Genomic DNA, 27,095 nt, shown 5'->3' on the forward strand with positions numbered 1-27,095 from the left:
TCATTGTGGTTTGATCCTTTGACTTTGTTTCTTACACTAAAAGCAGGTGACCCTTCATTTTGTCGCTGTCACCAACAGCCCCTCCTGCTAGTTTGAATCAGTGCTTCTGTATTCTTAGGACCAGAACACGTGATGGCCCCTGTTAGATGGTACCCTAATCCAGATTCGGCAGAGATTCAGGCACCTTGAGCATGGTTAGTAGGACACAAGCAGGCCTGGAGGTCTGAAGCAGCCCTGCCAGCCCCGTCTTTAGGTCAATGTACTGATGGGATCTGCATAGACCAGGACGTGTGTGGGAGCGCCCATGGTCTCATCATATCGTAACTGCAAGTTTCTCAGCTCCTAACAGTGTGAGCACTACAGCTGCTCAGCTGCTCTCTGACAGGAACTGGCTGGGGGAGTTGGACCCATTGCTGGGGTCATAAGGGAACACTCCTATTCTTCATGTAAATTAGCTTGGAACAGTGAATGGACTGAAGCCAGGAAGCAGTGGCCCCAAGAAGCAGGGCTTCCCTCATTCTTGGATGCTCTTTCCTTCTCCACCTGTGATACTGTTGGTTTTCTGTCTTTCCCTCAGCCTTGCTTCAGTTCACTCCCTTTGGGGTCTGGGGGTGCATGCACATTGCTTGAATTTCCCTGGACCTACAAAATTTAGACCCAGCAGACAGAGGACAATGATCTAGATAATGACCTTGCTCCAGCTCTTGAGGGCATTCAAGGACACGTAGAACATCTACCTACCTGTACCCCAAGGGAGACAAGCAACTATGGCATTTGTTAAAGACTGGGAAATGAGCTCTTTGTTATACAATGCCAGAATAATTATAGTCTAATTATGTAATACTTTCCCCTACAATTCCGCCCCCAGCTGCAGCTAAATATGTAGCATGCCTGTCATTCTGCAAGGACACAGCCTGCATTGCAGGATGCGACCAGCGTTGAAGCTGGACACTTCAGTCCAGGACTTGGAGAACGGTGCCTACCATCTATACTTTACAAAACAAACAAATCACCCAAGTCTGACCTAATTGAGCAAATGATAGGGTTTAACTGTAAACTTCCTCTGTGGAGAATACATTTTAGGGACATCAGACCTAATCCCTTCTGCGCACATTTGTTGAGTTCCTCTACTGAACCAAGTTCATGAATGGCAGTGTCCAGGATGAGCCAGGATAAATGGTGAGCATCATGTCACTCTTCTAATGTTCTTGGGTTGTTTTTTTTTTTTCTTAATCATGAAAAGTCCTTGTCACTAAAATAGAGACAGTGATTTATCCACCTAATAGGAGTTTATGATCATACAGTTCCAGTGTTTCTTCCCATTATTCGTGTAAGAGTTGGCACAGAAATCCTGTTTATTTTGCTTCAGACCTCAGGACAGCAGCAGTCTTCAATTTTAGAAAGAATCGGGGCCTGATGGCAGAAAGTCTGCCTTGAGGTGCACCGCATCTCTCCTTATGAACACACATGCAGAGCCTTTATCTTCACGTGGGTCCTGTGCAGTAGCCGATGTAGTTCAGCTGTGGGCGCAGAGCTGTAAACACTTAACATAACTGTCCCTTCTCATCCTTGCCACCACCCATGACTGCCACCAAGCAGCAATCCCATGATTCCCCATGCCTGTTCTTCTGTCTGCCTGGATAACTGTGAGCCCCTGGTTGGATGTGAACTTGTGTTCAGAGTCTTCTTAAAAGCCATTGCCTTGCTTAATCCTACCCTTGTTTAAGGTGCTGTGTGAATGTATGTGCATGAGTGTGTGTGTGTGTGTGTGTGTGTGTGTGTGTGTGTGTGTGTGTGTTCTGTTTGGGTAGAATTCAGATGAAATACCTTTCTAAGATATGTAGAACAGCACATGTCCATCCCAGCCACAATTGACAAGAAAACATTGAGAGCCAGGAGTACCTTCCATGTGATCCCAGCTGCCTACCACCCTGGTTGCAGGGCTAGAGCACAATTGGGCATTCTACATGTGCATGTGTGTGCTTTACAGCCCCTGTACCACTGTGCTGTGTATGGACCTTGTCTTTTTCATCTGAACCTTTGAAACTCTTAAGGCACAGTATAAATGATTACATTACCCATTATCTTCTCTGTTTCTTTTTTCCTCCCAATTTTCTAACCTCTAACCTTAAGGATAAAAATTAAGGACATCTGAGATGCAATTCATGGTTCCCAAGAACAGAAACTAATAAGGCTACAGTTTTTCTGCCTGAAAAGTATGAATAATTAATACAAGCAATTAGGTTCCATGGTTCTAGGAACATGACTCAAATTGATTGTCCCATTTTTTTTCTGTGGGTTTACTTAAATAGAGCCATCAACCTAAAGAAGTTGAAAAGCCCAAATATCACAGCTGATCATTCATGGCGTGGTGGAGATAGGAAGGAGGATACACTGTTGTTCCTGTTCCTGACACTGTCCCTTTGTGTCAATGGGCAGTAGAGGGATTTTCTGTGTCCTTTTGGGCATTATATCTACTGAAGAGTTTAAGTTGTATGGATAATCAGGAATGTAAGGTTGAAAAGCTCTTAGACTTATTTAAGAACTGCCTTGAGCACAGACAGAATGATCACGTCTGCAGCACCTGTTTGCACATTTAGTTGAGATGTACAGCTAACCTCCTGGAAAACCCCACGCCAGAGAGGAGCCTGACAAGATGTGTTCATTAGAACTTAATTACCCAGCTCTCAAAGTTGACAAATTAGCCTACGTGGAGTCTGTGTCTCCATGCATCACTTCTGAAAGGTAGTTAGTCTCTGGAACCGCTTTCCCATGGAGCTGAGCTCGATCTAGACCAGGTGTCTGTTTTGATAAGCCTGGCTCTTGCTTGCCCCTCAAGAGGCAGTGCAGTGATGACGGTGATAACAATCTCAGCGTCCTCTTTGGATGCTTTGTTGATTTTATGGAACGTGTTTACAAACACTGGCGGCGGCAGTGGTGGTGGTGGTGGTGGTGGTGGTGGTGGTGGTAGAGGTAGACAGTATGCAGTACACATTTATTGGGTGGGCAGTTGGAATGAAGAAATGACCTGCAGGGATGAGGATTGTCAGTGGTTTCAGGTGAGTCCCATTCTCTGTCCCGCTGACCAGAGCATGGATGCTTGTCTTACCTACCCGTATGCACGTAGCCTCTTCTCTGCATCCATAGAAACAAGCATCATCCTTCGGTGGGCTGAGGTCCTTCTGCCTGCAGGCCGGTTGTCTTGCTGTGACTGAGTCCCATTCGGATAGACTCAAGGGAGAAGATAGGTTACAATTAGTTTTTCTTTTCTTTGGAGGCTTCAGAGAACAAAGCACTACGACTCTGTGATCTTACGAGTAGTAATACCTACCACACTGTATTCTTCCGTAATGTGGTCCCAGGTGCTTTGAGAAATGCCCGCATAAGTCATCCATTGCTTCAGCCGTTACAAAACCCCATGAAATACATATTCTTACAATAATTCTGTAGATGGGGAAAACAAGAACAAGCAAAACTGGAAGCTGCCCAGAATCCTGTGGCTGGGAAAACACCGTCCAATTTCACCCAGGGCACTGTCATTTTCTTAACAAATAGGTCAAAGTGGCAGCAAATTACACTCCCTCATGGTAGGAAAATAGCAGTGAAGAATTTTCCCTGCAAGAAGTAATATACATCCCATAAATTAATATTTTCCTTTTTTAAATTTTTTTTCTTTGCGCTGTGTAAGAAAACCTTCCCTGGGATTCTCTAAACAGTCCATCTAAATAGCAGGTGGTTGTTGTGTTGGCTAGTACAGAACTTAATGAATTTGGAGTTGTTTTCTATGGGGAAGCTAGTTAACTGAAAACCACAACTGGAGTCTGATTTCTAATATCTCAGATACACAGGGGAGGTCCGCACGGAAGGAGCCGGGTAGAAAGCTGTACAGGCGCAAAGAAACTGACAAGGGGGGTTCGGAGCCACCTTCCACCCCTGCCTTTCTTCATCCCAGTGGGTGTGGCTGGCGGCCAAGTAGCGTTGCAAACCTAAGAAAAGGAAGACAAATGTTTCTCTCTGTGTTGCAAAAGGTTAGAATACCTCAAGGTCGTTTCTGGCCAGGCTAGGGTCTTCTAATTGATGGGAACGTGACCTTCTCCGTGACCATGACCGTGGCCCTACTGCAGCATTACACATTGTATTGAAATGTCAAGGCTTGAGGGAATGCCAGTCATTGGGTCGTAACAGCAACAGAATGCATAGTGCCAGTGACTCCGGGGTCTGTGCATGTTGCTAAATTAACAAAGTTCAGAGGATGTTTGTATGCAACTAACCCTCATCTTATGCCTCTTTCAGGGCCTGTAACTCAGTGTTTACAGCATTAGACCACTGTCACGAAGCCATAGAAATAACAAGTGATGATCATGTGATTCAGGTATGGGAAGACGCTCTTTGCATCATTAACACTAAAAAAGAGCCTTTTGGCATTTATCCACCTCTTTCTTTCTTTCTTTCTTTTTTTTTTTTTTTTTTTTTGGTTTTTCGAGACAGGGTTTCTCTGTGTAGCTTTGCGCCTTTCCTGGAACTCGCTTTGGAGACCAGGCTGGCCTCGAACCCACAGAGATCCGCCTGGCTCTGCCTCCCAAGTGCTGGGATTAAAGGCGTGCACCACCACTGCCCGGCCCACCTCTTTATTTCAAATACTTTCCCATAATTTTCACATATTTGCACATTTTTTTTGAAGAAAGGAAAATCAATGTATGAGATGACTGCTGACAAACTTAAGAACTGGCTATTCAAAGGAGAATAAAAGTTATTTTATAATTTATTATTTTTAAAGTGTATGTGCGTGCATGCGCACGCTCGTGTGTGTGTGTGTGTGTGTGTGTGTGTGTGTGTGTGTGTGTGTGTGTGTGAACATGTATGTGGGGGTGCCTGCTGTAGAATCCAGGAGAGGGTGTCTGAACCCCTGGAGCTTGAGTTATGGGCAGTTGTCAGCTGCCCAGTGTAGGTGCTGGGAACTGAGCCTAGGTCCTCTAGAAGAGCAGCCAGTGCTCTTAACCATTCTCTCTCTAGCTAGGAGAAACTTATTCAGATCAGAACCTGTTATTTCCTAGGTAGAGGTGGGAGAAAATTTGGGGCCATCTGTAAAGACAGTATTCACATAGGGTTGTTGAACAAATGCTTCTAAGTGGCTATGGGCGTAGAATACTTAAAAGAAACCATTCTCCTGCCATTGGGGTTCTATTATAAAGCACTTTAATACTAATGCAATCTTTCTAAAGAAATGCATCTTTTACGTGCCCGTAAAGAGTACTCTGAAATGTACCCAGTCTACTGATTAGTCCTGGCCTGACTCAACTGGTGTGAAGCGATCATTGAGGAGCTCTTGCTTTTATCAGTGACCAGCACACCACGGCCCCTGTGGCGTCGACCTCCTTTTGAACCCTCTGACGTCCCCACTGTGCACACAGGCATGCCTTGCTCATGTTTCCAGGGCCCACACCTCATCCCCATCATGAGCAGTTTCATTAAGTAGTCTCCGCTCAGTTCTGTACCTTTGAAAGGCAGCTGAGGAATACGGAGACCTAGCAAAGGAGAGGACTGTATACAAGGAGGATGCAAGCCGTGAGCGCTGATGTCAAATTCCTTAGCCCTATTTCTGACTCCTAAGCCTGCCTGCCTGGCTTCATTTGGGGCTATATGTCAGACTATATTTGACTGTCCCTGGGAATAAAACCAGAGGCTTCTGGACATTGCTGGCTATGTGTACACTTCCTACCCACTGCTCCGTATACGAAACCACACAGAAAGCTGGGCTCATGCCCTGTGCTCACATGCAGACAGGGCCCTTCAGTTCTGCTCGTGAGGACGTGGGCTTTGCATCTCCCTACTCCATGGTGGGAAGCTGGGCTGTGATTCAGAACTGATTAGAAAGAAGTAGCCCTGCCCTCCCATGCCTTCTCCACCCTGAACAGGAACCGAGTCCTTCACCCCATGGCCACAATTTGTGCTTAGCAAACTTGAATCCCTGGGAGAAGTGAGGCGGTGATGTATCACATGACATACATCATCCCCCTCGCTCCAGTCTCTTCCGTGGACAGAAAGAAATAAATGTGAGCCTAGCTGGTGCCCACGCAGGGGAAGCCGCTGCGCTGAAAGGGGATCTTGGATCCTGAAATAAGTTGTCCCAGCGAAAGGAAGGAAAGGAAGGAGAAGCAGAATAGAGGATGTCACATGGAGGGGACACTCAGCTGACCCTCACCTGGGTTTCAGGATGACACATCAAGAACACATATGTTATTGATTCACATCAGCGCCCCATCTCAGGGCACTGGAACAGATGGCCGTGTGCTGTGGGCATTGGTGATACACTTCAACTCTAGACACAGCATCTTACCTATCAGTCTATCTGTCCCTGCCCCTCTACGCCTCCTTCCCCGTGAACCATCTATCTGCATTGGCTCTGAAAACATTCGCATGTGCTGCCCATGTGCCGGCACAGTGGTTAGCATTTTATGCTCATTGATCTCTTTAAAACAACCCCGGGAGCCAGGGAGTGTTATTGCAGTTGAAAAAACAAAAACAAAGAACAGAGAGAGGAGCAGAGAAATGGCGTCATCTTCTAATGGTTCCAAAGGGTTTGAGTTTAGGTGCATTGGCTCCGATCATGTCTGTTAGGCCTCTGAATTCTGAGGTTCTAGGATCCCCAATGTAAATAAGAACCATGACCATTACTCAGATTTACAGAATGGGAGAACAGAGTCCACACATATGACAATGTAGGAGACTATTGACAGATCAGGAAAAGAATAAACTCTCTAATGTACCCATTTACCCAGTGGGTGTCTGCTGAACATGTGTCTCCAAACACAGCTCTAGCCTTCGTACTTGAGGATTTCAGTGTGCGATGAGAAAGACAAATTTCAAGTTCTATGTGATTCATTAGAATTAACTACACGGAAGTCTGTGGGAGCCCTTAGGAATGGCACCAACTCAGACTGAGCAAGGCCAAAGACGGCTTCCTGAAGGAAGAGGCACATTGGAGCTGGTGGGGGAGAAATGAGGAAGGGCTTTCTCAGCAGACAGAGAAGGTAAGGGAAAGCCTAGAGGGAGACACACTATCAGCTCAGCCATGATGGGAGTGATTCCTGCCATGCCCAAGGATAGCCGTGCCTGCCCCATGTAAGTGCTAGGCTGAGCGGGATCTGGAGGTCATGACGATTGGTGTCAGGACCTCCTCCCTCTCAGCCACTCCCATAGTGCCTGATAGCCAGAGATTCCTCCACATCTCTTCAGCTCTTAGGGCTGATGGGTTCATAGAAGCTTTGCTCCCATGGGAATACCCTCCCCTGCTGCCCCGAGTGTCCCTGCATTACCCACTTCCTGATGGATTACCCTAGCCAAGAGGAGAGTGGGAATGGCTAGTGAGAATGTTTCTGAAGCAGCAGATGGATGGAAAAATTTCCCAAAACCACTGTTGACCCAGGTGCAGCGTGCTCACATCGGCCGCCACTTGTTCTCTGGGCAGCTGCGGCTGCTCATGTGGTGACTGTGATCTTTAAAAAGAAACTGGTGGAGAACTGGAGCCTGGGGCCAGATAGGGCAGTCGCTCCAACTCCCAGAAGCCCCTGCAGAAGTTGGCCAATGACCCTCTGAATCGGCTGACCTCTGAGCGCACCGCGGGCATCCTCTCTCCTTGCCCACCCTAAACCCAGCCCTGAAAGAGCATGTCCTGGCCCTATAGGCTGACTGCATTTATTATCCACATTAGGTCAAAGTGCTCCCAACCATAGCATCGATTGATAGATAGGGAAAGTGGAAAGGCGCGTAACGACAGACAGCTGCTTTGCACAGTGTGACTAACAAGATGCAACTAGATGACTAGTATGTGTCAGCTTATTTGTTATTTAGTGATGCCCGGGGGGACCTTATATGTGCCAGGCAAGCACTGTGACACCAAGCCACAAAACGAGCCATCTTCCTATTTCTGATTTCCTATGAGGGGTTCCTGATTTCGTAAGGTGGTGGACAGCAAATAAGATCCGCCAGAGGCCGGGGCTATTAGCTGAGGGCGTCCTGCTCCTTTCCTGCTGAGATTTCTTTGCATCTCTCACAGAGGACCAGGATGTCAGGTGAATGAATAAACTGCCATATGTGTGAGGGTACTGCTCCTACCAGATGAAGGAGGAGGGGCATGAGAGAGCATTGTCCGGGGGACCTTTGGCTCTGTGTACCCGTGTCCCCACAGCCTCCCTGTAGGGCACACTGATCTGTGACCCCTCCTCCTCACAGTATGTCAACCCCGCCTTTGAGAGGATGATGGGCTACCACAAAGGGGAACTTCTGGGGAAAGAGCTTGCTGACCTACCTAAGAGTGACAAGAACCGGGCAGACCTCCTGGACACCATCAATACGTGCATCAAGAAGGGAAAGGTGGGTGGAACCAACAGCTCGTCCACACTCCTCCTTTAGCATCCCCCCTGCCCTCTGGATGTTTCAGTTTTTTATCTTTAAGACTGGCTTCTTTGGTAGCATCAAAGTTCCGTGAAAGAACTTCAGTTTGCAGTTTGCAAAAGGAGTTGACGGGTTAATTGTGGATGCCAACATGATAATGCAGGAGCTGGTTGTTTTCTGACAGGTCACTTGACCCCTTGCATGGATATACCCCACCTATCCTAGTACTGCATCCCTGAGCAGGGTTCTACCCCCAGATAGCTGCTTTCCACTTTTGGGCTTCTTGGTGTTTGGCGGGGCTGGAAGGACCTGATCTCCACACGGACTGGTAGGTAGGCCCTGTCGATTTAGTCGGCTATCTTCCATCTTCCCACTGCTCTCTTTACTCCTGTAAACTATCCATGGGTAACTCTTCTTTCCCAGCCTTCCCTGCCCCAGCCTCTGTACTTTTCTGCTTCCTCTGGGGGAGGTGACAGACGGGACAGTGGAGGTGAGAGAGATGTTTCCTGGGCAGTCGCTCTCCTCCCTCAGAGCTGCAGCGACCTCTTGCTTCTTCTGAGGCATCTAATGCTTCTTCACAGGGCTTGGCTGTCTTCTTCTCTGTGCTGTGCAATCGTTAGCTTCATCTTCACTGGAGATGGGATCACTAGCTGGGGTAGAATAAATCTGGACTATAAGAATGTCCAAATTACTTGTAAAATCAGATATGTTGAACTTAAAAATGAAACAGGATGTTGTAAACTACTCCATTTTTTTTTTGCCAAAATAACCCAGCCACATGTAGCAAACACTCTTTATTCACTTCATATACAAGAGAGAGCAAAATATGGCCACAGGGAACCTCAGTTTCAGTGTTATCTACGCCCTTCCAGAAACAGTGGAGAAAACTCCCCACCCTGAGGCTTCCTGCCTCTTTATTCTGGCCTAGTTCCCAGGGTCCTGTGGCAGCAGGAATCTTATCCTTCCCTTGGTACCATCTTATGGAAACTGCAAGGGACCATAGTGACTCTTGCGGGGGAGGACCCTAGGACCCCAGAGAGCTGACGTACTTCGAGAAGGATAAAAGAATTACACAGTTATGAACAGATCCTTTGTGTCCCTGTGTGGACAAGGTAGTCAGACTCTCTGAGCCTCAGTTTACCCATCTGTAAGTGAAGAATGATAATACCAGGCCCATGGGTTGTTATGAAGATTTTGAGACTGGCTACTGAACTCTGACATGGTGGCACCCTGAGGGAACTCCAGCTGGTGTGTATAGCCAGCTGTCCTGGAACTCAGGATGGGCAACTTGGTGGTGTACATGCTGGCCTGGTGCTCTTACACTTGGGCATTGTGATCTTGATAACGTTGTTGTGGGTACAACCGTACAGCAGTTTGGTGACGTGTAGTGGAAGTCCATGGGAAGTGCTGACTCGGCATGTAAAGACGCATTTGGGGAGCAGATGTGGCCTGGACAGAAGGATCTCAAGAGCTCTCTTTGTCCATGTAGGAGTGGCAGGGGGTTTACTATGCCAGACGGAAATCCGGGGACAGCATCCAACAGCACGTGAAGATCACCCCAGTGATTGGCCAAGGAGGGTGAGAGCAACCTCTTCCCATTTTTCTGCTGCAGATAAGGACTCAGGCCTTCGGGGGGCATCGTCTGGCACGCTGAAATGCCACCGTAAGGCATAGGACAGCACGCACAGTAGCATTTGCCCTGTCCGACGTGGCCAGCAGCCATCTCCAGACATGGTTTCCCTCTGCCCCGACCCCTGTCTCCTGTTCATGGTCTTTCATGTGGCATCGGCCCTTTCCCCAGCTATCCACCTGCTCATGAATGGCCCCATTGTCCCCGACACCTCTCTGGGTCTCTGGCTGTCCTTCCCCTCAGCAAGTGAACAGCGGCCAGTACTACTGGCTTCTGCCCTCAGCCTACGGGTGCCGACCTTCTCTCTTTGAGGCCCCAGTTTTTTCCTTATTGACTCTGAGCTCATGTGAGGTAGGCCAGATGGGACCCCTAACTATATCCCATTGATGAGCCTTGCAACCAGTATGAAGGTCAATGCTACCTAATGGTTTGACCTTGTAAGGGTGATGTGTGACATATTGGTGAAGAAAAAAGATAGTGGTTACCAGGAACCAGATAACCATGTCACATGTAGTTCCCAGGACCAGCTGAGTTCATTTCAGATCATCATGGGATTAGAAAACCAGTCGGCTCCATAAGATCGCCCATCTATTCTAAGGTTGTTTCTCTCCAGTTTTCCTTGCTGGATTAGTTTGGAAATTGTTCTCTGGTCACTTAAGAGGCCACAGCCTAGTGCTGCTTCTGCATCTTCTCTCTGGCTGGCTTCTGGAGTCTGTGGGTCCCGACAGGCTCCTAAACAAGGCTTGTCCACCATGGAGACAGGCTGCCTGCTCCTGGACACTAGCTCAGCTTAGCAATCCCAACAGCGGCAGAGGCTGTCACATTGTCCTTATGGCCACCCTTAGACTGTCTTCTTGGGAAAAGGACACACAAGTCCTTTTCTGTGTGTTTGACTAGAATCGGTGGGTCTTCAAAGTGGAGGCGACATGCTCTTGCCTGGTCAATCTCGATCAGAATAATTTTTTTTTTTCCTGATTTTTCAGATGAGGGAAAGACTTCCTTTTATCCAGACATGATTTTGTGGTTTTTTTTTTCCCCTAATTGTAGACAGTGAGCTCTCAGAGGCAGTGCCGATTAAAAATAGGGACATTTTTACCCCTACTGGCTGAGTGATGTTCATACGATAGGACCCATCAGTGCTTTCCCATGCTCTCGTCAGAGAATCCTCCAGGGTAAAGCGAACCAGGAAGAAGGAAGACACAGGGAGGAAGGGATGCTCAGAGGCATCTGGGGTGTGCACTCCTAAATCCTGGATTTCACTAGCTTTACTCTCAGGCAAGAATCTGCCTCGAGCTGACCTGCATGGGCTGGGGCACCGGGCATCTTTTGTCCTACCTCCCTTGTGATAATGAGCAAGACCACAGGCTAAGTTCCTGGACTCAGTTCATGACTTTTTAATCAGAGGATTTATTTTCCCCCTCTGGCTGAAAAACAAACGAACAAAACAAAACAGAAATGCCATCCTTCTGATGAACCGCAGCGTGCAGAGCAGTAGGATTAAAAGAACACCACCAGTGTCGTCTTTACAGTGAACCATAGTGTGCCACACAGGATGTTTAAAAGAGAAACAGCAACCAGTGAAATGCGGTCCCTGTCCCAATGAGTCTTTTTGCTTTTCATGTAAGCAATGAAATATTGGGGCCAGCAGCATTAGAGCCGACGTTCGGCGATAGCCTGTCAGTCTCTCCCGAAGAGATCCAGCAGTCAGGCAGCTGTCCGGGAGGAAGGGGTGGCCACACCAGCTGGGGTTGCAGGGAGGCCAGGCTTCTGGAGGAGAAGGAGGTTTTGTGGCCAGGCCTGCACGGGGAAGGGCCTGGAGCTCAGCTTTGTCATGTCCGTGTGCTGCCTGCCTCACTGCATCCGCCTTCTTCCTGACTAATCCCTGGTTGTTTATGTTATCAGGAAAATTAGGCATTTTGTCTCCCTCAAGAAGCTGTGTTGCGCCAGTGACAATAACAAGCAGGTACGGTATTCAGTGTCCTCTGCCGCCTGTCAGCTTGCCCGTGCGTCACTCTCCCCCATTCTCTGCTTGTCTTTCTTTCTCCATAGTTTCCTGTAATTGCTATCGAAGGTGTGTGGGGAGAGACCTCTGGCAGGCATTTTTTTTTTTTTTTAAATCCTGTTCTCCACCAGCCTGTCTCACTTTGTTAGGAGTGCGCTTTGGTTATGCTATGCCTCATGGCTCTCTCCAGGCTAGTACGTTTTATGGGGACATAAGATTCTTCCTCAAAACCAAAAAGGAAAGGAAAAAAAAATGTTCCATTTCCTATCTTCATTTCTTAAACAAATGAAAAGTATCTATGCATGTGAGCATTCACTCCTCCAGCTCGCAGCCAAAATAAGAACCGTTCCAAATTAGTACTGTGATTTTTCTCCCCCCTGACATTACATCATGGAGAGCAGTCCATGCATTTTGAGTGCTGTCTTCTGAAGTGACAGAAACTTAGCAAGTTTTTAGTTTTAAGAATGTTTTAAGGGAGCTGGGCGGTGGTGGCGCACGCCTTTAATCCCAGCCTTTAGGAGGCAGAGGCAGGAGGATCTCTGTGAGTTCGAGGCCAGCCTCGGCTACAAAGTGAGTTCTAGGAAAGGCATAAAACTACACAGAGAAACCCTGTCTCAAAAAAAAAAAAAAAAAAAAGAAAAGAAAATGTTTTAAGGGAGTTTTATAATGTGACAGTATTGTGTGAAGAATTTTTATGAGATTTATATTTTTACTATTTGATCATATAGTTTCCATCTCATACCTTATAATTTATGGACTATGACATATGAAATAAATATGGTTATTAATGAGCTACTTTTAATGCATATAATATGACTTTGGCTTTCAAAGAAGGGACAAGTGTCTCTTAGGAATTTTGAAGGCACCTGGGGTATAACCCATCCTTTCCTGTCCTCAGAGTGGGGACAATGAGGGGCAGGATGAGGTGTGGCCAAGTGAGGAGCTAAGCTGGCAGGCAGCAAGACAGAAGCCCCCAGGGCTCCTCTTAGAGAGGGGCAGAGGGGCTGAATCACGTGACCTTCATGGAGCCCCAGATGTCAAAAGTATCTGTGATATATGCTTGGCTCATAAGATTGAGTCCAACCCAAAATGCGTCCTTCCCCACTGAGAACCTAATCAGGGTCAGGGATGACTCTGTTAATAGCACACGGCCTTGGAAAGGAAGCGAATGGATTGTCACAGGGAAAAAGCACCATCAGACAGCCACACTGGGGCACATTAGGAGGAAGAACGAGGTTGGCATGGGAGGCGATAAGCAGAGGGAGAGGGGCATGTAATCCTGGTGTGTCCCCTTAGAGATGGACTTCTGTATACATGTGAAGCGGTGCAGGCCACCATTTTCAGCCTCTGGACCCCCAGAGGGGACAGGGCGACTTAGTCCCATCCGTTCTCAGGCCAGAAACTAAGCAGGGACAACTCATGTCCAAAATCCAGCATGCTCTTCTCCCACAGAAGCTGTGGCAGAGGTTCCAGGTCAGGCTCTATGCAACGTCAAGGTCAGCTCATGGCCTTGCCTTTTAGCGAGGGATGGAGCTGAAAGTCAGGCAGGTCCATCTTTCCTCCTCACGCCGCTCCTTCCTGTCTTTCTCGTCTAGTGAAGCGATTTCCAGTGCCCCTATTATCAGTCCCTGTATCTCCACATCGCCCGGTTCTACCGGTCCTTCACGGCTCAGCCCAAGAATCATGAGGTAGCCCTGTCTTCCCAGATCCCCAAAGCCCTGTTCTGGCTTTGTCTCCCTCCGCATTGTCGTGGCTGTCAATGGCCCTCCCCTCTCTAGCAGCGTCGCAGGCTTTGGGAGCCCAGCTGCCAGCACATAGTAGGCCTGGGGCTGTTGGTTAACTTGGGGGCAGTGGAGTATCCCAGTCCTGGCCTCCTGTGAACCCTGCCTGCCGCCCACAGGGAGCGGGCAAGCCATTAGCATAGGATGCCAGGACACGGAGGCTGCCTCTCCTCTGCAGCTCTAAATAGAAACCCCTTTGCCACCATGAATCAGTTGCTGTTCTGAGCAGAGTGAAAACACAGAGCTTGGATCTCCTGAGCCATTGACGTCACCTAATGGTGCTGCACAGGCCTAAGAGACTCTTAGATTTTCCAGTAATAAAGCAACTTGTCCCTCTGGCTGGCTACAGTGCTTTTCTTTATCCCCAAAGAAGACTGAAGCCATGGAGATGGCTCCGGGCTGGGGAGGGCTCTGAGGGCAGAGCAGACTGTCTGCAGGCGTTCGTTCTGAGGTGCTGCTTCTGGGGTCCAGTCCTGACGTCAGAGTCAACCCGTGGGCTCCCATTTGAACAGGGAATGGAGCCGTGTGCCAGGCAGTTCACTTCTGGTCATGCTTGTCCATCCGCAAAGATTCTTTTTTCATCTCTGAGCCCTGAGCTTTCTGCCAAGAGGCTGGGAAGCTCAGCGAGATGTGTCTGCCACACATGCCTGCTCCCTTCACATAGGCTGTCCCCAGAGCCTCACCAGACATGTGTTCATCACGGGCACCCAGAAGCCACGGGCCAGAGGCAGGTAAACCGATTAAACAAAGTGTAGCCCAGAGGGAGAGAAACTTAAACTGGATAGGTACCAAACCCCAGGTCTGGGGAGGCTGGAGAAGGTATCTGTTGGGGCATGGAGGACCTGGGCCTTCAATGCCTCCAGCATTTACTGTCTGACTCTTTACAAGAAGGTATTTGCTGACTTCAGTGCTAGAAGATAATTTTCTTCCCTGCATTTCCCACTTGCTTCGAGCATTCACAGCTTAGGTTTCCCAGACATTTCCCAGACTTACCCAGTCCCACAGATATTGGACATCCTTTATCTTCATGTCACCCCTGCATCCTGTCTCAGAGTCTTTTTCTACTGCCACATAAAGCATGTAAAACTCTAGGTCCCTTAATTCATTCTCACAAGGTCAGACTCCAAATAAGAAACCATGGGTAGAACTGCAGGAATCCAGCCCTGCACAGCCAGGGCCCAGGCAGATTTGAATGGGGGTGGGGGGTGGGGCGTGGAAGCCATCACCCTGTCAGCTGTTCCTGAACTGGCCCAGGGCCTGGCCTTGAGGCAGGAAGCCTGTTGGAAGCAGAGGGGCCCCTTCACTGCTGGTTCTCCACACCTGAGTGCTTGCTTGCTCTTCTCAGTCTCGACTGGGAAAATATGGTGAATGTGAATATGATTGCAAAAGTCGGTGTGCTTGAATCTGCGGGGAGAAAGCATTGGAAGCCAGCGTGAGGGAGGACAGGGCGGCAGTGTGCAGTATCTTATCCATCAGTTTTCTTGCAGCAGTATGACACATGGGGCCATGGGGGAGCCATTGGGGAGGGGCCATTGTCTCCCATCCCACAAGGATGTAATTTCCTTAAAGAGTCAGGGATCACAGCTCTCTGGAGAGACTCCACAGTGGGTATTTGTGAGGAGGGGGAGGAAAAAGCAGCCAGGCTCAGAGGAAATGTTCCGGCTAATCAAGCATCCAGGTTGGCCGTTGATGGAATCCGGAAGGCAGAAGCCACTCTGGCCCAATGTTATACAGTGCTTCGCAGAACTAGACAGTGGGGTCCCTACTTCTAGAACCCCCTCGGCCCCCACCTCCACCTCCCTTCGTGGAAGAACTCTTGTTTCCACTCACCTGACCTCGGGATGGAGAGCAGCTATTGAACCCCATGAGCTGGGCCACTTGGGAAGCCTCAGCGCTTCTACTAGTACCATGAGACACCAGCCTGGGCACTGATGCTGGGGGATCACAGTGTCAACAGCACATCCTCTTAGCCATAGCTCCCTCGAGAACAGTGGGGGCAGCAACAAGAGCTGAGGCGGCCAAGCCTATGATGATAAAACCTTACTTTGAGGTACAGATTGGGGGGGGGTGTTGGACATTGCTAGAACTGTGAAGCCAGAATGTCCTCTAGGGTGGCCCCAGCACCCTCTCTTGTTTGGGATCTAATGGCCAAGGTGAGTGGCTTCAAGGCTCAGGGGCAGCAACTAGCCCTGGCTGATGGCTGACTGATCACCGGTCCAGGAGCAGAGTCTGTGCTGGGTTTAAAAGTCAAAAGGACTGTCTTGAGCACCGACTTCACCCTCCAGGCCTCCGCCTGCCAAACAGACTCCATGTTGAGTTTGACCCTTATATGAAGCTGTTAATGTCTCACGAGGCATTACAAACAATATCTGCATATTCTTCAAGGTGCACACCCAAGTGTGACTCCTTACAGCTGAGGAAAGAAGGCTACCGTAACTTCAGTGGCCTCTGCGAGTGGCCACGCCCATTTAGGAGTGAGCTCTCTGTCACGGGTCTGCTACCCCGAGGCAGAGTTTAGATGTACGTGACTTGCAGCAGGTGTCCTGAAATAGTTGTTGACATGTTTGGGGAAAAGCCACTAAATCAACAAAATGACCCACATTTTTCCATTTAGCGGCCGTATATATTTATTTATATGAAACTATTTGAGGAAAGGCCTCTGATATTGGAACAGCACATTGTGAGCAGGCAACCCACGAGCACCGAATGGAGTGCCTGGTAGCTGGAGGTGCTGAGGGCACCAGACACAGAACAGGGAAGGAGCACACAGACGGGACAGTGGGGGCACTGTGGCTGCACCTGCAGGATTGTGGCCATGGAAGGTCTTGGCTCTGAGAGAAAAGTATCTGGTGGTGGTGGTGGCTGATAAGGCTGGTTGTGACAGCCTTTGTGAGGCTCCGTGGTCTGATGCCGAGAGAGTACATCGCCTAGCCAAGGGGAGGGTAACCTGAAGACACCCGAGGACCTCCACTGAGGACACTCGGGAGGTCATTGTTCAGGTAACAGTAGACCAGCATTATGGGATTAATCCACAGAGTCTATTTCATGATCCAAGGAATTTATATGGGGGTTAACTCACAACCACGGGAGATTTATCATAGGGTCTGGGAAAGCTGAGCTACATCCCACACTGAACAGCTTGGTCCCAGATCTCAGCATTCCAAAACCGCGAGGTAGCCAAGAGAGAGGGCATGTGTGCATCCCCGTTCTTAAGGGTCCTCGGTGGCCCCGCCCCAGGGGCAGGTACCTCAAGGTCATAGGCAGGTGTACCAACTACAGCTGCCTCACTAGGGGCGGGGCTTCAGGGCCCAGCTTACACAGCTGTCCATTACACCCGTAGACCGTAGACCGTCAGGGCAGCTCAGGCCTTATGGCTGGCAAAGCAGTGTTGACTGCTTTGAACATTGAGGGGGTTCCTTTGCGCCCTCTGTGCTTTCTTCATGACCTCTCTGTCACGTCACTAGATGTTTACAGGGCACTTGGACAGTGGTGGAAGATGAAGGGAAAAAAATCAGAGAAGGAGCTGTGAGTCTGAGCTGGGAACTCCGTTTTGCCTCTGTGAGAACCCATACGTGGCCTTCCCAGTAACACCATGCTCCAGCAAGGAGGCTCCTCAAGGTGAGCCTTGGTAATGGAGGCTGAAGCAGAGGGAAAAGTTAATGTGCCCTAAGAGAGGTGAGACAGGTTGGGAATGGGTGTGAAATAGATGTAAGTCAACGGGTTTTGTAAAAGTTAATGTTCTCTGTTTCTCTCTCGTGTGTTTAAGCGAGCAAGAGTTAAGAGGCTGTGGTGGTATTTGGGAAAGGAAGTCTTGGCTCTGAAATTTAACTTAAATTTCAAGGACTGCACTTTTATATGGTGTGTATCATCTGAACCATTATAAATTTCCACCCATTCCCTCAACCTGAAGAGAAGTTGGTCTTTATTAAGAAACCACTTGAATACAGATTTAAGCACAGATGTTAGGAGCAAGACTGGGAAGGGGCAGAGACAGAGAGACCAACTGACCCACAAAGTAAGGACCAGTGTTGGCTTCTCAAAACAGTGGCTAAGACCTGAAAATCTGAGTTTTGCTCACTGACTTTTTATATAATGTATGGAAGCTTGTATTCTTGATAAGCAGCATCCAGTAACCAGCCTGCCAAGAGTCCTTCCCCTTCACAGGAAGGACCTGCTAAGGTCTGGACGTGCTACTCACTTCTTAATGTAAATGAAAATACCAGCTAACATCACACTGAAGCGCCACCCATCAGTTACAACTGTCACTTGGTCACATTACAGACCAAAAAAAAAAAAAAAAATCAGCAAAAGTATTTTGTAAGGATCAGTTGTTGTAATTTACAATAGAATTTGCAATAGGAGTATTTTAATTTTCATAGTATTTAGAAATGATGTGTTACGTGCCTCTTTTCAATCGGGGTCTGGGGAGTTTATAACTACACAGCTCAGATCTGTCATTATGCTGAAAAGGCCCCCGCAGACCAGGTGCTGATAAATGACAAGGGTGTGTTACAATACAGTTATTTTTAAAAAAGTAGTCTTGGCCAGAATTTCTTGACTTCCACTTTCTACCAGTAAGATTATGATAGACTTAGTTAGACGACGCCACCTGCGTTTTGCAGTGAGCCTACGGTTTAGGCCTCTTCCTGCATGTCACTGTCCTCCTCCTCCAGGGTCTGGTGCTCATTGTAAAGGCACTAGGAGTCCCCAGGACATGTAGGAAGCAAGCGGTGCATTTTTAAAGGGGATATGCCTGCCCATCTGCCCTCTTTCATGGAGCATCATAGGTCCCTATGTCCCCAGCGCCTCTGTGACTGAACTCACTGAGTTGTTCTGACACTCCGTAACCCTTGCTCTGTCAGCCCTCAGTTGTCCCGTGTCATCCCCTGTTGTCGTCATCGTCACCATCAGCCCCCGTAAGGACAGCGCCATCATTTTTGACACCTGAGAAAACTGAGGTTTGGAACAGTCAAGAAACACATCCAGGTGCCACGTAGTGTAAGTGACAAGGTCATGATGTCACCCCCAAAGTAGTCAGAAGCATGGCTATAGAGGAATGCATGGGTTTGTTTGGAGCCGTCGTGGGGAGCGCTCGTCACCCTCGATGGGAAGCAAGGGATGACGTCATGAAGAGACATTGACTGAGATGCAGGTTTGAAGTGTGGTTGGAATGTGTCTTTATGGGGAGGGTAGTCCCCTGCAGACACCAACGATAACTAGATCAAGAGAAGAGGGCATGGCCAGGCTTGGCTAGATCCCTTGCCGAGGGAGAGCGGGGAGTTAAGAACTGTGAATGTACTTGGGGCTCAGCCTAGGGCTACTCGCAGCCTTTGCCAGCTTCTCTGCATGCCCTACTCTAGGGGATTCATGATCGTGACTGTTGTCTCTGGATATTGGGACTGAAGGAAACCGCTGTGTGGACGTGGATGGGGCCCCAGCTCTGTGGTGTGCATAAAAGAAGGTTCCTGTCGAGCCGTGTGGAGATGTGGAAGGCTGAGGGAGGGAGTTAGCAAACTAACTGTGCCCAGAGGTCTCTCTGAGGGAAAGCCGGAGGCTCGGAGCAGCTCACTCCAGGGATCTTCGGGCATGCGGTAGCATATCGTCACTGCTGACTGTGGCGTTTCGGAAATTCATTCCGTAATGAGTTACCTTTGTGTTGCTGTGACCGGATACCTGAGGAGAAGCAAGGGAGGGAGGGCCTCTTTGAGCTAACAGTTTGAAGAGATACAGCCCACATGGAAGGAATGTTCCTCGCCTCCTCACACCGTGGTAGAACAGGAAGAGGAGACAGGAAGTATGGCGTGGCTCTACAAGACCTGCCTACCTCCAATGACTCACTTCCTCCAGGAAGCTTCCACCCCCTCCCGGTTTCCCAGTCCTCCAAAACCCTGTCACCGGCTGGGACTGTTAGCCTTCAAACCACAGCACATTCCCTTCATCTCTCTTCAGCCATGGGTAGCCAATCCACACCGGAAACCCGCACCATAGTGCTGCCTGCTCCTTTTCATAAAGTGTCTTTTGCTCCGACCATAGCCAGCGCATCCCTCGATGCTGAGGATTATACACAGGCTTCGTGCCCTTCCCTCATGTGTGACTCATTTAGATATGATTTCTAAAAGCAAAGTTCCAAGGAGCATGTTCTCTTCCCGTGTCACTCATGGGAAAGGGAATTTGGATGGCTGCTGCTCCGTGGGTTTCTTCCACTGCACTGGGGAAATCTCGTGTTAGCCTCTCATTCTGGCTAATTAAGGGAACTGGGATTCGGGGTGCGGCACAAGGACGCCCAAGAAAGCTGTATGCATAGACCTTGGCTGTGCCCAGCATGTCCCTAAAGCCAGAAGGAGTGGCTTCTGTGGTGCTTTTCCTTATTATTTGTTAGTCAACATCCGATGGCTGTGGGCTGGGAGGCCCGGCAGGTGTGACCTGTGTACTTGGGGTAAGTAGGAGTAGAAGAAAGGTTAGTTCCCATGGGTGCTGTTCCTTCCACAAGTGCTATGGGGTCCTTCACACCATGCATAGACCAGACCTAAGGGGTGAAGAAGAGAAGGCATGGGTGATACACAACACTCCAGCTGCTTAGGGATTTGTGGGGGACCATGAGAAGGCATCCCGGGAAGAACTGTGGAGAGGACTTTAGACACTTCTTTACAGGACACTGGCCCAGAGAGGAGCCAGAGCGGACACAGGCTGCAGAGGTGGAGGCTCTAAGGCAGTAGCTCTCGGGTCTTGGCTGCAGCTTGCAATTACCTAGGGAGTTGAAAACGACAGGGTGACGATGCCTGTGGCCCAGGGGCTCTGAGGGAGGGTGTCTGGGTGCAGGCTGGACAAGACGGTGCCTGAGATTTCCCCAAGGGATTCCATTGGACTGCCTGGGTGGAAACTCCAGGCTAAGAGGAACCTTGGCAGGATGTGATGAGGTGTGATCAGGTTCTATGAGTTCAGGGCTTTTCCTGCTGGAGAGGAGAGAGGGGGAGACAAGGGGAGAGTTTGACCAATAGGCCACAGCAATGTGACCTCACTAGTTTCTTCTACTTCCAGTGGGGAGTAGACATTGAGGAAATGCCAGGGACGGGGACCATAATGTGACCATCTGTGTGCCTTCCTCCTGGGCCTTGGCATGAAAAATGACTGTGGGGTAGATGTTTGCATCCAGGGAAATAAATCTATGCTGCAGAGCGCCCGAGAATAGTTCCTGGGACCCAGGAGCCCTGTGCCATCCCATGGGCCTAAGAGACGAGCCCAGCCTGGGTTTCTGGAGCTGTCATTTGGCCTTACAGTGGGTCAGCATGGGAAGCTGCTCTTTTCTCTGAGCAGGGGAATACCACGGATGAGCCCCTGCCTGGGGTCCCAGCTGTGTCTCGAGCCCCCGGGAAGCATCGGGAAAGGGGTGGCTTTTGTTTGTAACACTGCTTCTCCCTGGCCTTGGCTGCAGGTCCCAGCACGTCCCTTTCTCCCACACCTGACCCGACAACACAGTCAGATGCAAATCCCACTCATCCTCATCTCCCTCCAAGCCCGCTGTCTGATTCAGCCGACAGGTGTTTGGGTTTTTTATTTCTTTTCACCATAAATGTTTCATAGTTGCAATATATGACAGGGAAGAAAATGGCGCGGGTGCGATTTATTTAGTTTGCTGTTTAATTTTAATTTGAAAAATTCACCCATAACCCTTTGGGGCATTAAAACTATTGTTTTTTAAAATTATCTTTAATAAATCATTTTTTTTTTAGTGGGCTATGGGGCTGAAACTCCAAATCTTATTTCTCTGCCTGTCACTGCTGGGCTCCAGGTGACAAACTGTCTGCCCTATTATCTGCAGAAGCGCAGGATTCTGTGCACAGAGTCACATGGCACTTAATGAAATGACACATCTGAGAGCCACGCCGGTGGCTGATTTGGTCACCGTGCAAATGTCATAGCGTGTATGCGCTCAAGAGAGGGTCACACATGTCGTCAGTTAGTATAATCTTTGGGATCACTGTTGTATAGACATGGTCCAACACTGACAGAAACGCTGTGGCAGTTGACAGGAACATCCAGGTTCTGTCCCAGGACGGCGCTTTGCCGAATAGGGGTGGTGTGGCCCGCAGGAAGGAGCCCAGGAACAGCACAGTGAGCAGGTCTGAAGGTGCGAACCTGAGCCAGTGTTCTACTGAATGCCTGTACCCTTCCTGGGGGAAGCTGGAGAGCGGAGGAGCGTGTCCTACAGCCTGCAACCTCTACCTTGTGCAGAGGGCTGTGTTCTTGTGGGTGAACTCATGAGCGCCGTCCCACAGCACACTTTCTGGCTGTGACCTTGGCCTCTGATTCTGGAAATTCATTTGGCAGCCTGGAGAGCTTTCTGTTTCCCTAAACCTCCTAAGGGCCCCGAGGTGCAGTCTGGGCAAGGCAAGGGGGAGCGGGAAGCTTTGCAAGGCCGTAACGGCCCATTCATCATTATTGTTGCTGAACCCGCACCATGGCTACCATGACTGTTGGTTCCAGGGGACTGGCTGGGGCCAGTGAGACTAGGGTAGACTTTGCAGCCTCCGTGTCCTTCCAGGAGAATGAGTAACTTCAGGTATGGAAGTCACTTGGGTTCCTGGGAACTTGACCTTTAACCCTCTGTCTTCAGTAGCAGCTTTTCCAGAAGAAAGTGTGGTTTCCTGTTTGGACTCTGACCCCTACGTGTCTCTACCAGAAGAGTCTCTATTTTCTCCAGAACCCTTGAGCTAAAGGCTCCCCTCTTCCCTGGTGTACCCCACTCTCACCCAGTGTCATCCTTTCAACTTGACACTTAGACCATTTACTTTTTTCTTTAAGATTGAACCTAGCCCCTGAAGCCCCTGAGGTCTGTCTGGGTCTTGAGTCCCAGCATACTACCCCTTGGCCCTCCTGTGACCTGGCCTCCTCCTCCTCTCTCTCCAGAGCCTCCGCTCAAGCAGGCCGATCCATGTAGGACCCTGTTAGTTTCATGTCCGGATTCCCCTATATGTATTCAAAAGGAGAAGGGTGCAGTCCTTGCCTCCATGCCCGGGTCTTGGGTTTGATTCATTTCCCAGGACCCCAACATGGAAGGAGAGAATGATTTAGTTTTTCCCATGAAGCATGCCCTTTACAGTGAATGCCTGTCATTTGGTTGCCCCTAACATTTAAAGGAGTCGATAGACTCTAAGTGTGCCTCTGCATGGCTCCTGACAATATGCATGCCTGTGTGACCTGACCCCTCACAAGGCAAAGCATATCACTGGCATTCTAGAAGTTCACTCATTCTTCTTCCTCCATTGATCTCTGCCCCTCCTTCCTCTAGTTCCTCCTCCACCCTATCATAGATTAAACAGTCATATAATATGTACATATTCTGTAAAGTATTTTTTATGTTTTTAAGACCTATGCTTTTTGGTATCTGGGCTCCATACACCATACACTACTCAGTTTTTATCACGGAATAGTATTCCGTTGGGTGAATACATGCCGGTTTATTTATCTGTTGTCTTATTGGTGGCACCTGAACTGTTTCTATTCTTGGGCTATTATGAACAAACCTGCTACGAACAGTCTTCCAAATGCTTTGTTGTAAATGATTTTCATTTCCTTTGGGAGCATGCCCAGCATTTTACTCACCAAACCACAGACTCGGTGCACGGCTGCTTTCTAAGAAATTGCCAGATCTTCCCCCCAAGAAGTTCTATCATTCGACAGTCCCCAAAGCAGTGAGCAGGAGAGGCCACGCACTCTTGTCGAGAGTTGCTATTGCCGTGAGTGATTTTCGCCATTGGTAGGTGTGTCAGATTTAGTTTGTAAGTGTGTCTCCGCACAGTACCTGATGATGTGCACACACTGGGGACCAGTGACTGAGACATTTTCCATGTGTTGCTGGTCTCTTGTTTATTAACTTTGTAAAGTGCCCATTGAAGGCCTTTGGCGTTTCAATTAGGTTGTCTTTATTTTTTTTATTTTTTATTTTTTTGGTTTTTATTTATTTATTTATTTATTTATTTATTTATTTATTTATTTCGAGACAGGGTTTCTCTGTGTAGCTTTGTGCCTTTCCTGGAACTCACTTGGTAGCCCAGGCTGGCCTTGAACTCACAGAGATCCGCCTGGCTCTGCCTCCCGAGTGCTGGGATTAAAGGCGTGCGCCACCACCGCCCGGCTAGGTTGTCTTTATTATTGAGTTGAACAACGTTATATATCAATCTACTGCCAGATATGTTTTTCTTTTCATTTAACAATATTTTGTTGAGTGGTTTTTAATTTGATGAAGTTTACTATGTCAGTGTGTGAGAGTTAGGACTTTCTGTGGCCTTCTTTGCCTGTCCCCGAGTTCTAAAGATGTTGTATATTTCTTTTAAAGGACTAAAGTTTGGGCTTTTACATTTACATATACATTGCATCTAGAATTGCTTTCATGGTGTCAACCGGGGTAAACTTAGTATCTTCCTACAAAGATAACTGATAATTGAAACTCAGGCATTTATTGGAAGTACTTTCCTTACTGAATTACTTTGGCATCTTCAGCAAGTAATTGCATAGTGCTGTCTGCCTCCAGACTCTGCCAGTGTGTTGCTCAGTTTATGAATCCATACACCAATTGCATACTTCTACTCTCTTAACCACTGTAAGTCTCAGAGTCAGGTATTTTAAGTTCTTCCTCTAGTTTGGTTTCCTGTGTTCTTTGCATTTCTATGTAAGTTTCAGAATTAGATTTGTAATGTTTACCCCACAAGCATGCACTGGAGCTGTAGAGAAGTTAGAGAAAACCAGAATTTAAGCATTGAGTCTTCCAGTCTATGAGCAGAGTATAGCTCTCCATTTCTTTAGAGTTTTGCTTTCTCTCTGAAATAACTACTTTGTGTGCATCCCAGAAATGTAGCTATGTTGTTTGGGAGCCTCCAAGACTGCCTGTTTGTTTTATGGTTCATTAGAAAGACTCAGAGTCTAAGGCAGTGGTACCATTTTATTACAGGGAGTGGATGGGCGAACACAAAGCCATGGCAGGTAGAGCTGGGAGGAGTCCTGGCCACGCCCACCTTGCTGCTCCTTCTCCAGCATTGGAAAGAAACCCATATGCAGTGTCATGAAGGGACTCAGCTTCTCGTTCTCTTTCAGTTCACAATACGTTATAAATTCCTTTTATTTTCTTCTTTGGTCCATGGGCTATTTAGAAATTTTCGTTTGAGTTTGTTTAATTTTTTAGATAGACATTTTCTAGATATTTTTCTGGAAATTCCTAATTTATTTCCATTTATTGTCAGAGAACATACTTTGTGTTGTTTGAATCCACTTAAACTTTTTTGTTTGAGCCAAATGCAGGTCTATTTCAGTCAGCATTTCAAAAAGATTCATTTGAAAAGGCTGTGTTCTTCTTTTGTTGGGTGGGATATTCTATCAGTCTCAGTTAGATAAAAGTGATTACCATATTCTTCATATCACCATCAGGAACAGGTCTGTCATTTTGCCATTTGGTTTTTATATGTTCTTCTTTTGTTTTCATTTCTCTATTTCTTTATACAGACTTTCTTTTTCATTATTTGAACAACTTTTAAAATGTCATTCTTTGATCTTTTGGATTTGAGTTATATCTTATTTTTTTAAAAGATTTATTTATTTATTATGTATACAGAGGAAGGCGCCAGATCTCATTACAGATGGTTGTGAGCTACCATGTGGTTGCTGGGAATTGAACTCAGGACCTCTGGAAGAACAGTCGGTGCTCTTAACCTCTGAGCCATCTTTCCAGCCCCCATATCTTATTTTTAATAATGCAGAATTATTGAGAATTTCTTAACAATACAGAGTTACTTAGAATTACCATACAGCTTTAATTCCCCACAGTGTTTTTTGTAACAAGAATTGCTAAACGGTCTTATTAATATAAAACCCGGGGCCAGATATTGGGGTGAAAGCTGAAAGATCAGAGAAGCAGAACAACCACTAGCTTACCTCTACAAAATCCTCAGCCTCGGGAGAGAGAGTTCCTGTTTCCTCATGCCTTCTATATCTTTCTGTGTCCTGCCATATTACTTCTTGAGATTAAAGGTGTGTGTCACCACTGCCTGGTTCTGTTTCTCTCATGTAGCCCAGTGTGACCTTGAACTCACAGAGATCCAGAAGGATCTCTGCCTCCTGAATGATAGGATTAAAGGCATGTGCCACCACTACCTGACCTCTGTGTCTAATTTAGTGGCTGGCTCTGTCCTCCGATCCCCAGGCAAGCTTTATTGGGGTACACAATATATCACCACAGTTTTTAACCTAATAGTCTATCAAATAACATAGAACATAAAGCCTTCATGTTGTAAGACCCAGTTGGCGCCTATCCACCTATCTATTATGCTGTAGTTTTCATATATATCATATCTACATACATAGTAAACGTCACCAGACAATGTTATTATTTTTGTTTTGAACATACATGTTTTACAGAAATTCAGAGAAAAATACCAAGTATTTGCCATTCCCTGAGCACCGAAGTTTGGGAGAAAGGCAATGTGTATATGTGTTCTGTTCTTCCCTCTCTCTGGCTAGTTTTGTGCGTTTGGGCAAATGCCACGACCATTCAGCCTCACCCGCCTCCTTCTGTGACACGTCAGTAGGACCCTTAGGTGCCTGCAGGCTTCACAGAGCCATATAGTCTCACACACACCCTCTCCACTCTGGGCTCTCTAACTCTTGAGAAGTTTCATAGTGATGTGACGTTTTAGACACTGAAGCTGTTGCCAAAGGACATAGACAATTTCTCCATCAGTCCTTCAAAAATCACCGCCATGCATGTGAGGATTAGATGCGGGCAGAGTGATGTGGCCACTAACAAAGCCCCTGGCTGTATTTCTGGTCTCTCTGCTGGCAGTTTTGTTGCAGGGTGATGAACAGTGCCCTGGATTTATACCCACTGTCTTCTCCTCTCTGGCACAGAGCTTCTGAGTCTTGTCATGGGGAACATTTTTATCCCAGAGGTGTGTTGTGTCTCGTGGAGACCTCTCGTGATGAAGGCTCAACACTCACAGCTCCAGTAGGCAGAGTCAGGGTAGACAGGTGGCCCATCCAAATGATCCCCAATCAATTATTACCCGGACAACTTTAACAAGAAGTTCTCTAATTCTTGCTTTGAGGCATGAGTTCTGAATGGAATTTTTTGGCATATTTTCAGCACAGTGGTGCCAATATCTGCAAAACTGAAAAATTAGGATTAAAAAAAAAAGCCAAGTTTAGCTCTATTTAAAGTCAGAATGCCACCTGATTGAGCTGGCTTCCATCTGTGACCCTGTCTCCCTCCCATCATCCAGGTCTCCCAAACTCGAGCAAG

General features: G+C 47.8%; 1 protein-coding gene across 6 annotated transcripts in view; it reads left to right on the forward strand.

The window, feature by feature from the left end:
• Positions 1–27,095, forward strand: part of Pde8b (phosphodiesterase 8B) — a 226,948-nt gene that overhangs the window by 157,008 nt on the left and 42,845 nt on the right. For 3 of the 6 annotated variants that reach the window (XM_028871664.2, XM_028871660.2, XM_028871661.2), the window contains exons 7-10: positions 4,294–4,372; positions 8,233–8,373; positions 9,884–9,972; positions 11,927–11,987. In XM_028871664.2, coding sequence (XP_028727497.1) covers positions 4,294–4,372; positions 8,233–8,373; positions 9,884–9,972; positions 11,927–11,987 — 370 coding nt within the window. The remainder of the gene's footprint in view (positions 1–4,293; positions 4,373–8,232; positions 8,374–9,883; positions 9,973–11,926; positions 11,988–27,095) is intronic. The other 3 variants (XM_037209496.1, XM_037209497.1, XM_028871662.2) reach the window with 2 other exon arrangements.

This window comes from Peromyscus leucopus, chromosome 11 (genome assembly GCF_004664715.2).
Source record: "Peromyscus leucopus breed LL Stock chromosome 11, UCI_PerLeu_2.1, whole genome shotgun sequence".
Lineage (NCBI taxonomy): Eukaryota > Metazoa > Chordata > Mammalia > Rodentia > Cricetidae > Peromyscus > Peromyscus leucopus.